Raw genomic sequence first — 15,011 nt, forward strand, 5'->3', positions numbered from 1 at the left:
TTCAGAAGCACCTGAAAAACCCCCAAACAAAACATATTATAGCTGAAAAAATAACATATGTATCTCTCTCTTTAAATATGTAACTACTCACCAGTGGCACTAGCATAAACAACTCTGGCTTTTGGCAATTTGTTCTGAAGTTCTAAAACTGCTAAGCCTGTCTTGGTTGGCTTTGAAGAACCAACAGGACATAAGTTTTTTGCTTTATGACATTCATCAAACACTATCTGTAAGGAGTAAATTAAGGAACATGTCACATTAGTAGCATGTGTCTCCAATCTTTCAGGAAGAGTTAACTTTATTTCACTTAGGACTTGGGAAACATCCAAGATTTCTGGGATGGTAGCTGCAGTAAAAAAAAGAATCAAGATTATTAGGGGGAGGGATGCTGTTGATAACAAGCCCCTGAGCATTAACTTTTTTTTTTTTTTTAACTAATATTCACATACCTATACCTATTAACTGGTTTTGTCAAACCTTAACATTTTGCCATATTTGCTTCAGATGGTTTTCTTTTTCTGTAAGATCACAAATATCAATGAAGCCCTCTATGTGCCTCTCCTTGATCTCCATAGCCCCCTTCCCCCAGCCACAGAGGCATTCACTGAATTTGGCATTAACCTTAACTGGATATTTAATTTTTTTTTGGCATCTAGATAATTTACTACTGCAGAAAATGAAGACTGCTTGAATCGAATGGGGGGTGGGTGGTGGAGGGCCTGTGGTTTTTCTTTTTGATAACTACTGTAACACTGTCCTTCAGGCGGCTAAGGGAGTTTCATATTTTGTTTGGACATCATTAGGCACCGAAGCTCTTGCAGGACAACTTTGAAGCTATATGAATTCTGCCATTTTGCTAGCATTGATATGGCTCTTGGGTCCACCACTCCATTAGAACTATTAACTCCATTCATATTAATTTTTCTTACAAATCTTACAAAGGGGGTTGCTTCTGGGTATTTAGGTCCACATTCTATCTTAAGGCTGTATATTCAGTTTTCATAAACTGTCCGAGCCCGTGGTGGCTGCCACCTTGCGGCGCTGTCACTCCTGAACTGGATATTTAATTCTTAATTAGAATGAACGAAAGGATCCACTACGGCTAAAAATGTCCACCACACAGATAATTTGAGCAAATTTTGTTAAATAGAAGCACAACTGATAACCAACTTAATCAGTACTTCAAAAACTGGTGATCCTCATGCAGGATAGTAAAAGGTATGCTATGAGCAAATAAGTTTGGAAATCACTAAGTTAAGAAGGGAATATAGTATTCAGCATGTCCCATACCTATTAACATTTTCCTAAAGCAGGAACTTAAATACTGGCCTCGTATATGACAGCTACAAAACAGAATCAACTTTCTGACTCCCTTGGACTCTATGTAATCATTAAAGCTCTCGTCCCAGCAGTCTTTTTATTTAACCTCAGAATTCCTGTGTGTTATATTTTGTGTCATTAAAAATTATAAAACTTGTTGCAAAGGATACCACTCCATCGAAGTCATCACCGCACCAATGTAGGAGTTGTTTTAACCTCGTTTTGTATTTACCACCAGACTGACTTTCACCAATGAGGGAAGAATAGGTAGCAAAAATCACACCCTTCTTCACACTCCCATTATGTTTGGAAGAAATTTTTCCGTATTTAAACTGAAAAAGAAAAGAGAAGAACTTAATAAATACACTTTTGTCTCTAAAATATTTATCCCACCCAGATTTCTACAGCAGGAAACTGGTGGTACCATGATGGGCTTCAGGAAAGTCAAAGGACCTCTTAAGATCATACACAAAATTTCTCATACACATGTGTACACATACATACACACACACATGAACCCTCTCGTGTGTGTTTGTGTGTGTGTGTGTATAACTTTAACGTACAAGGATCCAGTTTTCATCAAAGTCTCAAAAAAGTCTATCATCAATAAAAGATTACAGGGCTTCCCTGGTGGCACAGTGGTTGAGAGTCTGCCTGCCGATGCAGGGGACACGGGTTCATGCCCCAGTCCAGGAAGATCCCACATGCCGCGGAGCGGCTGGGCCCATGAGCCATGGCCGCTGAGCCTGCGCGTCCGGAGCCTGTGCTCCGCAACGGGAGAGGCCACAACAGTGAGAGGCCCGTGTACCGCAAAAAAAAAAAAAAAAAAAAAAAAAGATTACAAATCAAACTCCCCAAGAAAAGGTCACAATATTCATTCTACAAATATTTATTGTGCATTTACTACATGCAAAGCACTGTAATTAAGATCTGAGGGCTATATAAGAATTATGATTAATAGTTACTGTGGTCTTCCTCAATTATGCTGATTTAGAAATCAAAAATATTTCTAGATGCCCCTTACATGTTTTAGTTTTGAACTGCTAGTAGTCATTCAAGACACAGTACTTAACCCAACAAACCACTCAGTAACCCTCACCCAAAAAAAGCCACTGATGGGCAGGGCAACAACACCGAAGCAACTCAGGACTCAACACTGAAGCAACTTAGGACTCGCATGGAAAGTAGATTTACATTTACTTATTTTCAAAGGGCTAGCAAGGAAGCACCTGCAGGAACTAGGTCTGTCTATTCTACCCATGTGACTCCAGGAATTGCTGCATAGTAGGAGGTCAATAAAGATTTGCTAAATGAACATTGGACTGTGCTTTCTAGATAATGAAACACATTTTCTTCCATTTGACAGAACTGTTTTAACATGAACACAGGTACGGGTATACAAGTCCACTGAATGTACAAATATCTAAAACAGTGTCCAAATCACAATTCTCTCTATATGATGCGATGGGCACACTACCTGTCCATATAGCTTTATCACACTGCACCCTTATACTCATAAGTATATGAGTTTCACTCATATACAGTAACTTCAGAAACAGACAAAAACAAATGAAAAACCCTGAAGAGTAAGAGAATAAACTCCATAAAAACAGACAATGCTTATTTTGTTTGCCGCTACATAACCCTACCTAGCATATTATTTAACAGTAATCCGAAAACCAACAATAGTGGCTAGCACTCACTATGCTTTCTGTGAAATAACTCATTTAATCCTCTTAACAACCCTACGAAGTAGAAACTATTATTATTCCCATCTCACAGATAAGTCAATATTTATTGAATGACCAACTGAATAGAAAAGTTTCATACCTTATTTAATGAATGGACCAAAATGTTTTTTGCTCCAATATCCCTCAGATCTCTTTCGGCATCATACTTTAAATCATTTGAAACACTGAACCTGCCACAAAAAAAAGGGAAAAGAAAAACACACAAATTCAATACAAATCCCATCGTTCTAGCAATATTCAGGAATAAATAAACCCAGGCCTTGACACTTCAAAAAAATATACCTACTCACGAAGACCCATCCCCATATGCTGGATTATTCACAAACAAAAGCTTCCACAGCCAGTCTTTAGCACTTACCACAAAGCCCTTTTTCTACTCAACAAATAATTTTCATAGATGATTCCTGCTATTGTCCTTCCTTTTCCTACACCAGCACCATCACCTATTAAGAATCCAGCACGATCTCCATTTGGTAGGAATGTTTCATGTTGCTGAAAAAGAAAACGCTGGTAATTATCTATTCCTTTAGATATTTTGGCAATCAGTCTTTCATACCTTGTTTTAGTCATATATTAACATTCTCTGTTTTTATAGAAATGGCATGTAGTTGGCTTAGTGTGCATACTTTTACGTAACTATACAGGCATACCTCATTTTATTGTGCTTCACTGTTACTGCACTTCAGGGGCTACTGCATTTTTTACATATTGAAGGTTTGTGGCAACCCTGCATCAAGCAATTTTATTGGTGCCATTTTTCCAACAGCAGTTGCTCTTCCGTGTCTCTGAGTCACTTTTTGGTAATTCTCATACTATTTCAAACTTTTTCATTATTATTATATTTGTTATTGTGATCAGTGATCTTCGATGTTACTATTTTAATTGTTTTGGGCTGCCATGAACCCCGCCCATATAAGATGGTGAACTTAATTAATAAATGTTGTGTGTATTGTGACTGCTCCACTGACTGGCCATTTCCCCCATCTCTCTCTCTCCTTCAGCCTCCCCAGTCCCTGAGACACAACAGTATTGAAATTAGACGAATTAATAACTCTACAATGGCTTCTTTAAGCATTCAAGTGAAAGGAAGAGCTGCATGTCTCTCACTTTAAATCAACAGCTAGAAATGATTACAACATAAGGAAGACATGTTGAAAGCCTAGACAGGCTGAATACCAGGCCTCTTGCTCCAGATAGCCAAATTGTGAATGAAAAAAAAAGTTCTTAAAGGAAATTGAAAGTGCTACTTCAGTGAACAAACAATAAGAAAGCGAAACAGCCTTATTGCTGACATGAAGAAACTTTTAGTGGTCTCGAAAGAAGATCAAACAAGCCATAATATTCCCTTAAGCCAAAGCCTAATCCAGAGCAAGGCCCTAACTCTTTAATTCTACGAAGGCTGAGAGAGGTGAGGAAGCTGCAGAAGAATTCTGAAGCTCACAGAGGTTGGTTCATGAGGTTTAAGGAGTCATCTCCGTAACATAATTGCAAGGTGAAACAGCAAGTGCTGATGCAGAAGCTTCACCAAGTTATCCAGAAGATCTAGCTAAGATAATCGATAAATGTGGCTACATTAAACAACAGATTTTCAATGTAGATGAAACAGTCTTCTTTTGGAAGAAGATGCTATCTAGGACTTTCATAACTAGAGAAGAAGTCAATGTCTGGCTTCAAAGCTTCAGAGGACAGGCTGACTTATGAGGGGCTAATGCAGCTGGTGGCCTGAAGTTGAAGCCAATGCTCATTTCCCATTCCAAAAATCCTAGGGCCTTTAAGAATTATGCTCAGTCTACACTGCCTGTGCTCTACAAATGGAACAAGGCAGCACATCTGTTTACAACATGATTTACTGAATATTTGAAACCCACTGTTGACACCTACTGCTCAGAATGAAAGATTCCTTTCAAAGTAATACTGCTCATTGACAATGCACCCAAGAGCTCTAATGGACACGTACAATGAGATCAATGTCACTTTCATGCCTGCTTTGTAAAACAGCCTTTCTGCAGCCCATGGAGCTAAGAGTAATTTCGGCTTTCAAATCTTACTCTTTAAGAAACACATTTTGTAAGGCTGTAACTGCCATAGATAGTTGATTTCTCTGATGCATCTGGACAAGATCAACTGAAAACCTTCCAGAAAAGGAATCACCCTTCTAGATGCCACTAAGAACATTCATGATTCATGGGAAGAGGTCAAAATATCAACATTAACAGGAGTTAACCCTCATGGATGACTTGGAGCGGTTCAAGACTTCAGTGGAGGAAGCAGATTCTTGAGATGGAATCTCCTCCCAATGAAGATGCTGTGAAGATGGTTGAAATGACAACAAAGGATTTAGATTACATAAACTTAGTTGATAAAGCAGTGGCAGAGTTTGAGAGGACTGACTCCAATTCTGAAAGAAGTTCTGTGGGTGAAATGCCATCAAACAGCACTGCATGCTACAGTGAAATCATTAGTGCAAGGAAGAATGAATCAATGCAGCAAACTTCACTGTTGTCTTTTTTTAAGAAACTGCCACAGCCCCTCCAGCCTTCAGTAACCACCACTCTGATCATTTAGCAGCCATCAACACCAAGGCGAGACCTCCCCCCATCTTGCTGAAGCCTCAGATGATGGTTAGCATTTTTTAGCATTAAAGTATTTTTAAATTAAGGTATGTACATTGTTTTTCTGGACATAATGCTATTGCACACTTAACAGACTACATAATAGTGTAAACACTAAGTTTTGCATGCACTGGGAAACCAAAAACTTCATGCAACTCATTTTATTGTGACATTTGCTTTACTGTGGTAGTCTGGAACCAAACCTGCCCTATCTCCGAGGTCTGTGTATTTTTTTCTTGCTACCCTCGTATGTAGCAGGTAATTAAAGTTAAAAAATTGGTGAGTATTCTTCCATAATTTTTCAAGGACTGTACAACCAAATACAAACTTTTTTATAAAACATAAATATGGGGGATGGTTGCCTATTTATTTTACAAAAATGGAGTATTTCAGAAATCCTTTCAAGACAATTGACATAATATAAAAGCTGGTAAAACACCCATATGGTAATACCAAAGGTTATTCAATCACTCCCCAAGGGTGTGAGCTTTCAAATCTTTTCTAGCTTTCAGCCACTGGGGGGAAAAAAAACTGCAACAAATAGCCTTATATATATATGTTCTTATCTAATAGTTCTATGAAACAGACTCGCATGGAATTGTTAGGTAAAAGGATATAGGTATTTTTAATTTTAATACATGTTCCCAGTGAATTCCAAAACGGTTATGACAATTTATCATTTGCACTAGAAACACATTCCCCATATCCACACTACCCCTTTAATTTTCTAACACATAAAACTTCTATAAAAATCACATTCACAAGATTTTCATGCAAGGGAAACTTAACTTTGAATTAAAACAACTATACATTGTGAACTAAAATTAAAGATAAAAACTGTATGTAGCTATAAATTACACAGCTTACCTGGGCTGCATATGTAATTGCCTCAAGCTGTAATGCTGATAACCAGCCATTATCAATGGTTTCTTCAGAAATAGACGTTTTGTACCAAACATCAGGAGGAGTAACACTGGATAAAGAACTAGTTTCAACTACAGCATCTGGGTGACGCAGGCCAATTTTTACTAAATAAAAATTTAAAAATATTTCATTTTAATTATTCTAAGTAATAACACTTCCCAGTCTTATCATAAGATATTGCAATATTTCTCCTGACAGAGAAAATATAAGAAGTAACTATACACCCTGGGATCCTATATAAAGTCACTGACTGATGGTAAAGTACTGTTTAAATTTGACTAAAATTACCTATTTATCAACTACCTATGGTTTAAATAGAGACTTGCTGATTAAAAAGATCTAGAAAAATACCACCACAGTTCATACCAACAGGTTCTCCAGTAGTAACAGAACATAATCCTAGATTAACGACATCATTTTAAATAACCAGGAAAGTATGGGACCTTGGAATCCATACACAGTTCGTAAACAGAGATTTTTAGTTTAAGTGGTCTTATTGGTGACTTTTTATAGAAAGCCAGAGTATAGGAGAGAAAAATTCTAGCCATAGATTTTTTTCCATCTTATTACCCCCATAAAATGAAAAAGTGAAAAATTTTACACAAAAACTAAAAATTATTCATTTTCAACTTAATACAGTGGCCACTAAAAAAATGAATCATGGTCATTACGGGAAAAAAGGAAGCAATGGTGTTAATTTAAACCACTGAATTCGAATAGCAGATTTTATTTTTAAGATTCCCATGTTTTTATAATTTGCTTTAGATAAGCTGTATAAAGCTAAGATACGTGTTTACATTTCTGTAATTTACTATGATTTTATAATCACTGCTGATATGAGCAAAATTAACTTGAAAGGAAAAAGCCTTTTCACTCCTGGTTTTAAAAGACTTCATTCCAAAGCAAAGCTCTAAATTTCTGTAGGAAAATTTAAAAACTCACAGAATTTTCATGTAGCTATTTTAAAACATATTCTAGTTTAAAACATACTACAGGGTTTCCCTGGTGGCGCAGTGGTTGAGAGTCCACCTGCGGATGCAGGGGACACGGGTTCGTGCCCCGGTCCGGGAAGATCCCACATGCCGCGGAGCGGCTGTGCCCGTGAGCCATGGCCGCTGAGCCTGCGCGTCCGGAGCCTGTGCTCCGCAACGGGAGAGGTCACAACAGTGAGAGGCCCGTGTACCGCAAAAAAAAAAAAAAAACACACTACAAAGCTCACACTTATCAAATTCTGAGGTACCCAACATGGATAGATCTTAATACATAATAATGTGTGTGGCAGTTTTTTAAGTTCAAAAGGAACCCAGAAGTCTTTCATTATTTTGACAAATCCCAAAGACATACGTTTTATTGGCATATACTCTGCATAGGTTTCCGCATGACCCATTTCTTCTTCATCTTCTTCCTCTGGTTCATCTTCCTCTTTCACAACAGGGACCTTCTGTAACAGAGAGAGCAAAATCAACTAAGTCCAGAAACTGGAGGCCCAGCCAACACACAGAAAAACTCTTCTGTAGGAATACCCACTATCTTCAATCTTGGAAACAGGACATACCACTTCTATATTCCCTAACATCTGGGTCAGAGTCTATGGTTTCCCTGCTCCTCCAAAGATAAGCACAGATAATCCATGACCTGCTCTCATCGCAAACACACAAATGGGTCACCACAGGGCTCCACCACCTTCTCAAACTACCTTCCCCTTCAGTATTACCTCCCAGCCTCCCTGATGCCCAGAAGTCTAACCTCCAGTCCTCAATCTTCATTGCAGTTCCAGGAATAGAAAGAACAAGGGGTCTGGAGAGAAAAGGTGGATGAGCCCCAGCAGCACATCCTACAATCTCATGGGCAGGAACTCTCTTTAAGTCTCACATCCCACCCTCTTCTCAGTTACCTTCATCTGTTTCTTTCCCTTAGATCCTAAAACCAAAACCGTAGAAAACTCTGGAGTTTAAAGGTTCTTCTAAAAGACAGCGAATTTACTTCAGACATCTGTGTCTCCACAGACACAACAACAATCATACAGAATCCTATATCACCTACTCTCCAAACGTCAGCACATCTGAGAATAAAATGAGGAGTTATTAGTAACTTACACCAGGAAAACAGCAGTAAACCCAGACTGCCCCAGGCAAAGTGAGTGAATGGTCAATATAGTCATGTTACCTTGTGTTTCTCTACAGAATCTTAAAGAGGTAGAGGCAGGGAGGAATAGGGGACTAAGAAGCGCCTGAAAAAGCTGCTTTTCACTATCAGTAAACCATAATGGGAAGCTCTTTATTAATGTGGGCTTGATCAAGGAAGAATGTAGGGAAGAAGCTGTGGGACCCAGTATACCAAGGAAGGGAGGAGAAGGACAAAGAGAAAACCTAGTCAGGACCTACAGGTAATGCCAAGGACACATGGCATTAAAATGTAACATCAGGGCTTCCCTAGTGACGCAGTGGTTAAGAATCCGCCTGCCAATGCAGGGGACACGGGTTCGGGCCCTGGTCCGAGAAGATCCCACATGCCGCGGAGCAACTAAGCCCGTGCGCCACAACTACTGAGCCTGCGCTCTAGAGTCCGCGAGCCACAACTACTGAGTCCACGTGCCACAACTACTGAAGCCTGTGCGCCTAGAGCCCGTGCTCTGCAACAAGAGAAGCCACCGCAGTGAGAAGCCTGCGCACCGCAACAAAGAGTAGCCCCCACTCGCTGCAACTAGAGAAAGCCCGCGCACAGCAACGAAGACCCAACGCAGCCAAAAATAAAATAAATAAAACAAGTTTATCTTAAAAACAAACAAATAAATAAATAAAATGTAAGGTCAGGCTCCTCTTTTATTTTATTTTTATTTTACTTATTTATTTTTATTTAGTCTAGAGCAGCATATGATGGCACATAGATGCTCAATAAATGTGGGAAAGAAAAGGGAGAAGTGAGATAAACATGCAGCCATCAACCCATGGAGTCCTTAGAAAAAAAATCCAAAGAAACCCTGAATGTTCTCAGAAAGTATGCCAAAATAAAACCCAGTTTCAGAAATAAGAGATGAAATGGGGCTGGCCAAAGAAACAGACCCAGACCCCACTTCTGCTGTTATCTGTGTAGCCTTGGGCAAATTACTTACATTCTGAGTCCTGCCCATCGCCCTTTGCACCTTTTCCTCATCTGTAAAATAGGAATGCGCACTGTGCTAAATGACCAGCCGCCTGTCTCCCTCTACCTTGTCTTTCCCTACCTTTAAAAAATATATACCGCAGGTATATAATTCGAGGATTAGGTGGTAACACAATACGGTCACAAAATCCAAGGACCAGACAAGTAATATGTCTAAGCCAGCTGGATGTAAAATGGCAACTGACACCAAGCTTAGGGTCAAGGAGATAAATGAAGGGGAGGGAGACTGTGGTACACGGGGAATGTGTGACCAACATACAAAGTAGATGTTCACTACTCAACTCTAAGCATGTTAACACGAGGTGAGGAATGTGGGCCCAGGATTATCAGGTACTCCTATTTTTCAAGAGAACCTGGAAATCAGCATTTTATGTGTTTGCAACACATTCAAAATTTTCAAAATAATGTGGATGCCAAACAAAACACCTGTCAATTGGTTTTTATCCACAGGCTACCAGTTTGCAATCTGTTAGATGTCTCTTAACTGCTAGGACAATATAGAACTTTTGGCATGTTATGGGCAACATGGGCTGGACTGGGAACTTGAGCACTAAATGATCTTAAAGAAAAAATGCATTCTTATTTTCCAAAAATCAACTTCCAAGTAAGCTGCTGGCACTCAACTGTTAAGTAAACTGATACTGCCAACACTTGTTCTCCTGGTCCCCATTCAAAACCTCAGGCACAGGTTGCTTTGCTGTCTCTCCAATTCTGTATTTCATTCCCAGTCTTACCAATCCTCTGGTATCATTATGTGCAGTCCCCTCTTACTTTCTTTTTACCTTTCCCCTCATCCTTTCCAATCACCTTTGCAATCTCTGACGTTTAGTTCCTTATCACTTCCCTTCTGGACTACTTAACCAACCTCCTAACCTGTCTCTTCTTCCCAACACATCCTGAGTCACTAACAGGTCCCTCTACTTCCAGGGGCCTCACTGGTGCTGCTCCAAGTCCCAAGTCCATCAAATTCAATTCAGGACCCTCCAGAGAGCCCCCAATCAACCATTCCAATTTCTTCCTGCAAGCCAAGTATCCTAAGCATATAGCTACCACCTCCTCTGTGCCTATTAATGCTGTAGCTCCCTTCCTAAAAGGCCCTCTCAAAGTCTCTCCAGACTCGACACCCAAACTCCATGACATTGCCTCCATAGAATGAAGTCCTGGGTTTCCCTGGTGGCGCAGTGGTTAAGAATCCGCCTGCCAATGCAGGGGACACGGGTTCGATCCCTAGCCTGGGAAGATCCCACATGCCGCGGAGCAACTGAGCCCGTGCGCCACAACAACTGAGCGCTCTAGAGACTGTGCTCTGCAACAAGAGAAGCCACGACAATGAGAAGCTTGCTCACCACAATGAAGAGTAACCCCCGCTCGCCGCACTAGAGAAAACCCATGCGCAGCAACAAAAACCCAACACAGCCAAAAATAAAAACAAATAAATAAATTTATTAAAAAAAAAAAAAGTGAAGTCCTCCTAGGCCATCTGAGTCTCATCTTCCTACAAACTCATAAGCCCTATTGCGAGCATCACTATTTACCTCTTGCTGTACCTTATATTACTACTTAAACCATGTGGCATTAATTATATGTTTATTAAAATGGGGAGCCAGAAACCCACCACACAGAGGCAGGGTTATACACTGTGTAATTATTAAATACACGCACAGAATCAATTTACCTGAAGCATATAGCATTTCCAAAATGTAAAAATAATGTTAACATATAATTACTCACAACTAAACCATTATATGATCTGACATCCCATAACCAGCTATATAATAAGGCTCAATCCTAAAATGAACATAATTATCAAATACTTTTGGTTAACTCCACATTGTCCTTTTTACTTATCAGATGAAATTCACAATAGAAAAGCGTCAGCACTTTGTATAATACTCTATCTATCAAATATGTATCTTATAATCCCCTTGTTTAGCATATATTAATTTATTCCAGTGAGGTTTAATGCTTGTTCATTAGTTTATGTAGCTGAGAAGCTCCCCTTCACCCCAAAAAAAGTTTTCTGAGGGCTACACTTAGCCAAGTGTACTTTCATACCACACAAAAATACAGATATAGCTTTTGAAACTCACCATGGTCGGGGAAAAACTCCTCATTTTCATGTCATTTATCCATATTCTTGCTACTTCTTTATTAGAAGACTCTTTCTTTACTGTGCCATTGCTTACATCAGCTGAGGGGGAGAAATAATGTACATTTTATAACAAAATATCTATTTTCCTACAGTTTTTAAAAAATTCAGTAAGGTTTACCCACTTCACAAACCAAAGAATACCAATCTGCCTATCTCTAACTTAAATTAAGCATAAGGATAAAAATACTCATGCTATATGTCATTACGGAGGTAAGAATTAACATTAGAAAACAACTTAAAAGGAAACATGTGCACAGGAAATTTGAAAACTATTTATCAAAAAGACACCTTAACCAGAACGCTATTTGGCAGTTTATTTCAAAACAATTACCCACAGCCAGCATTACTCTGAGACACTTCACTTGGTGCAAAACCTGGTATTAGCACCAAGACAGAATCAATCGCACCTGATCTGGAAGTACTTACTAACCTTCAAGGCAAAATAATTATTTCTGGAAGGGAAAAAAAAAACTTTGGGAGCTCTACTGTCTTCCCTCAGAATAAAGATCCAAAGAATGAACCTGTTCTTCTATACCAGTGGTTTGCAAACTCTTTTAAGATATAGCACAAGAATCTCTCCATCAAAGTATCAATCAAAGTAGAACTACGGGGCTTCCCTGGTGGCTCAGTGGTTAAGAATCCGCCTGCCAATGCAGGGGACACGGGTTCGAGCCCTGGTCCGGGAAGATCCCACATGCCGCGGGGCAACTAAGCCCGTGCGCCACAACTACTGAGCCTGCGCTCTAGAGCCCGCGAGCCACAACTACTGAAGCCCACGCACCTAGAACCCATGCTCTGCAATAGGAGAAGCCACAGCAGTGAGAAGGCCGCGCACTGCAACGCAGAGCAGCCCCCACTCGCTGCAACTAGAGAAAGCCTGCGCGCAGCAATGAAGACCCAACAGAACCAAAAATTAATTAATTAATTTTTTTTTTTTAAAAGAACTACTTGGTTGAGAAGTTCTGAGCCCCTGTTACTAGCCTCCATCCTCCAAGTATACCTGAAGCACTCCCAGTACCTGGTATTCTTGCAATTACAGTGTGAAAATTACACCAGGAGAACAGATTATGACCTTATGTATTCTACCAAAAGATAGGGAGTATTTGGGTGGCCTGTCACTTGGGACTACAAAATGGCTGGGATTAAAGTGTTAGCAAAATAAGGAAGCTGGTACAGAGATAATAAATTTACTTAGGAGCACAGATCTGTTTAATATAACTGTGGGAGAGCCACTGAACAGTTCATAGAAAGAGTTACAGGACTGGAGCTCAACTGAGAGATCAGAATCCAAAGAGACACCTAAAGGGCTAAGGGCTCCAAAAGGGGCAGAGAACATGCAGGGAATTCCCTGGCGGTCCAGTGGTTAGGACTCCATGCTTTCACCGCCGCTGAGGGCCTGGGTTCAATCTCTGGTTGGGGAACTAAGATCCCACAAGCCATGCGGGGCGGCCAAAAAAAGAGAGAGAGAGAGAGAACATGCAAAACCTCGCTCTTTGCAGTTTGACACTTTTAACATTCTTCCCTTTCAGTAAAAAGATGACCCTCTCCTACAACACAAAAGTTGGTTTATCTTCGGCATTCACTTACTATGTTTCTTTTTCAGCCCTGGTCTAGTCTGACAATTTCTCAGCCTTCCACACAAGGATGGCCTTGACTTGTCTTTTAAGAAGTATTATACTGGATGAGGGAGATGTTACTGTACTAGATACTACTCGGTCAGCTCCAAAGCTCTTTTGTTTTGCTCTCTAAACTTTCCTCACGATGGCACAGCAGCAGTCTTTCTCCTCATTAAATCCAAAGACTTTAATGAAAAGCAGCTTCTACTAACTGCTGATCACCCCTAAGTCTCCCAGAAGCCATTCCAGATGCTGTCCTGCACCTCAGCTAGGTCAGGGCCGTGGTCCTGCTCTCCATGGCACAGAATGGAAATCAATCCTGAGACAGTTAAAATAATTTCTCAATGGGCATCTAGCTGCCAGGCTCCAGTCAGTTCAGGACAATAACCTTAAGAGTAAAACTACAGCCAAAAGGCACAAAGGTGTGGACTCAAAGATTAGATTATCTGATATTTTTAATTGCATTTGTCACTGAAGACAAAGTTAGTTCTGTATCACCTACAAACATTCCTTGCTCATTCCTTTAGAATGCCCCAGCCCTCTACTTTGTTATTATTTTTTTAATATTTATTTATTTGGCTGAGCCAGGTCTTAGTTGCGGCATGCGGGATCTTCATTGCCGGGTGCGGGATCTTTAGTTGTGGCACGCGGGATCTAGTTCCCTGACAAGGGATTGAACCCAGGCCCCCTGCATTGGGAGTGCAGACTCTTAACCACTGGACCACCAGGGAAGTCCCTGGCCCTCTACTCTATAAACACAAGCACATTAGAACTTCCCAGCAATCAATTCTGCTACAAAATTATATATCGGGTATTAAAACTTATCTCTCTCAATTGGAAAAATAAAGCAGCTGTTTGGAAGGAGGAACTCTCTATTCAATATCCAGCACCCCATTCCAAGAGCCCAGTGGGATGCTATGTATTAGGTATTAGTATAAATCACCAGGCAGGGAGTCAAATACTATTTAGCTCAATGGAAAAAGGAAGGAAAGAATATCCCTCTTAAGAGTTCACATTTTGGGAATTCCATGGCAGTCCAGTGATTAGGACTCCACGCTTTCACTGAGGCCCAGGTTCAACCCCTGGTTGGGAAACTAAGATCCTGTAGGCCGAGTGGCACAGCCAAAAAAAGAAAAAAAAGAGTTCACATTTTTCAGTTTCTAAAACTATACTACTAAAATTTGATATAGCCAAAGTTAAAAAAAAACTCTATTTTACCCTTAAAATTACCTTACTACAATAAACACAAAGCTTCCTCTAAGCATTCCACTTAAATACCTCTTCCTGCCCCATATTCCATTTTCTATTTTTCTCCACGTGCCTACCCCTATCTAACATACTATATACTTCATTTATTTTGTTTATTGTCTGTTTTTCTCCACTCAAATGCAAGCTCTATGAGGGCAGAAATTTCAATAGTTTTCTTCCCAGCCATAGTCTCAGAATCCTAGAACAGGGACTTCCCTAGCGGTCC

At 40.0% G+C, this 15,011-nt stretch overlaps 1 protein-coding gene and 1 pseudogene across 1 annotated transcript in view; both read right to left on the reverse strand.

The window, feature by feature from the left end:
* SBNO1 (strawberry notch homolog 1) overlaps positions 1 to 15,011 on the reverse strand; it is a 57,393-nt gene that overhangs the window by 30,088 nt on the left and 12,294 nt on the right. The window contains exons 5-11 of the mRNA XM_060310138.2: positions 11,860 to 11,960; positions 7,952 to 8,048; positions 6,551 to 6,711; positions 3,430 to 3,563; positions 3,151 to 3,241; positions 1,491 to 1,652; positions 92 to 227 (exon numbers count right to left, since the gene is read on the reverse strand). Coding sequence (XP_060166121.1) covers positions 92 to 227; positions 1,491 to 1,652; positions 3,151 to 3,241; positions 3,430 to 3,563; positions 6,551 to 6,711; positions 7,952 to 8,048; positions 11,860 to 11,960 — 882 coding nt within the window. The remainder of the gene's footprint in view (positions 1 to 91; positions 228 to 1,490; positions 1,653 to 3,150; positions 3,242 to 3,429; positions 3,564 to 6,550; positions 6,712 to 7,951; positions 8,049 to 11,859; positions 11,961 to 15,011) is intronic.
* On the reverse strand, positions 308 to 1,300 carry LOC115855513 (ubiquitin-conjugating enzyme E2 variant 1 pseudogene; annotated as a pseudogene).

The sequence above is a fragment of the Globicephala melas genome, chromosome 13 (assembly GCF_963455315.2).
Source record: "Globicephala melas chromosome 13, mGloMel1.2, whole genome shotgun sequence".
NCBI lineage: Eukaryota > Metazoa > Chordata > Mammalia > Artiodactyla > Delphinidae > Globicephala > Globicephala melas.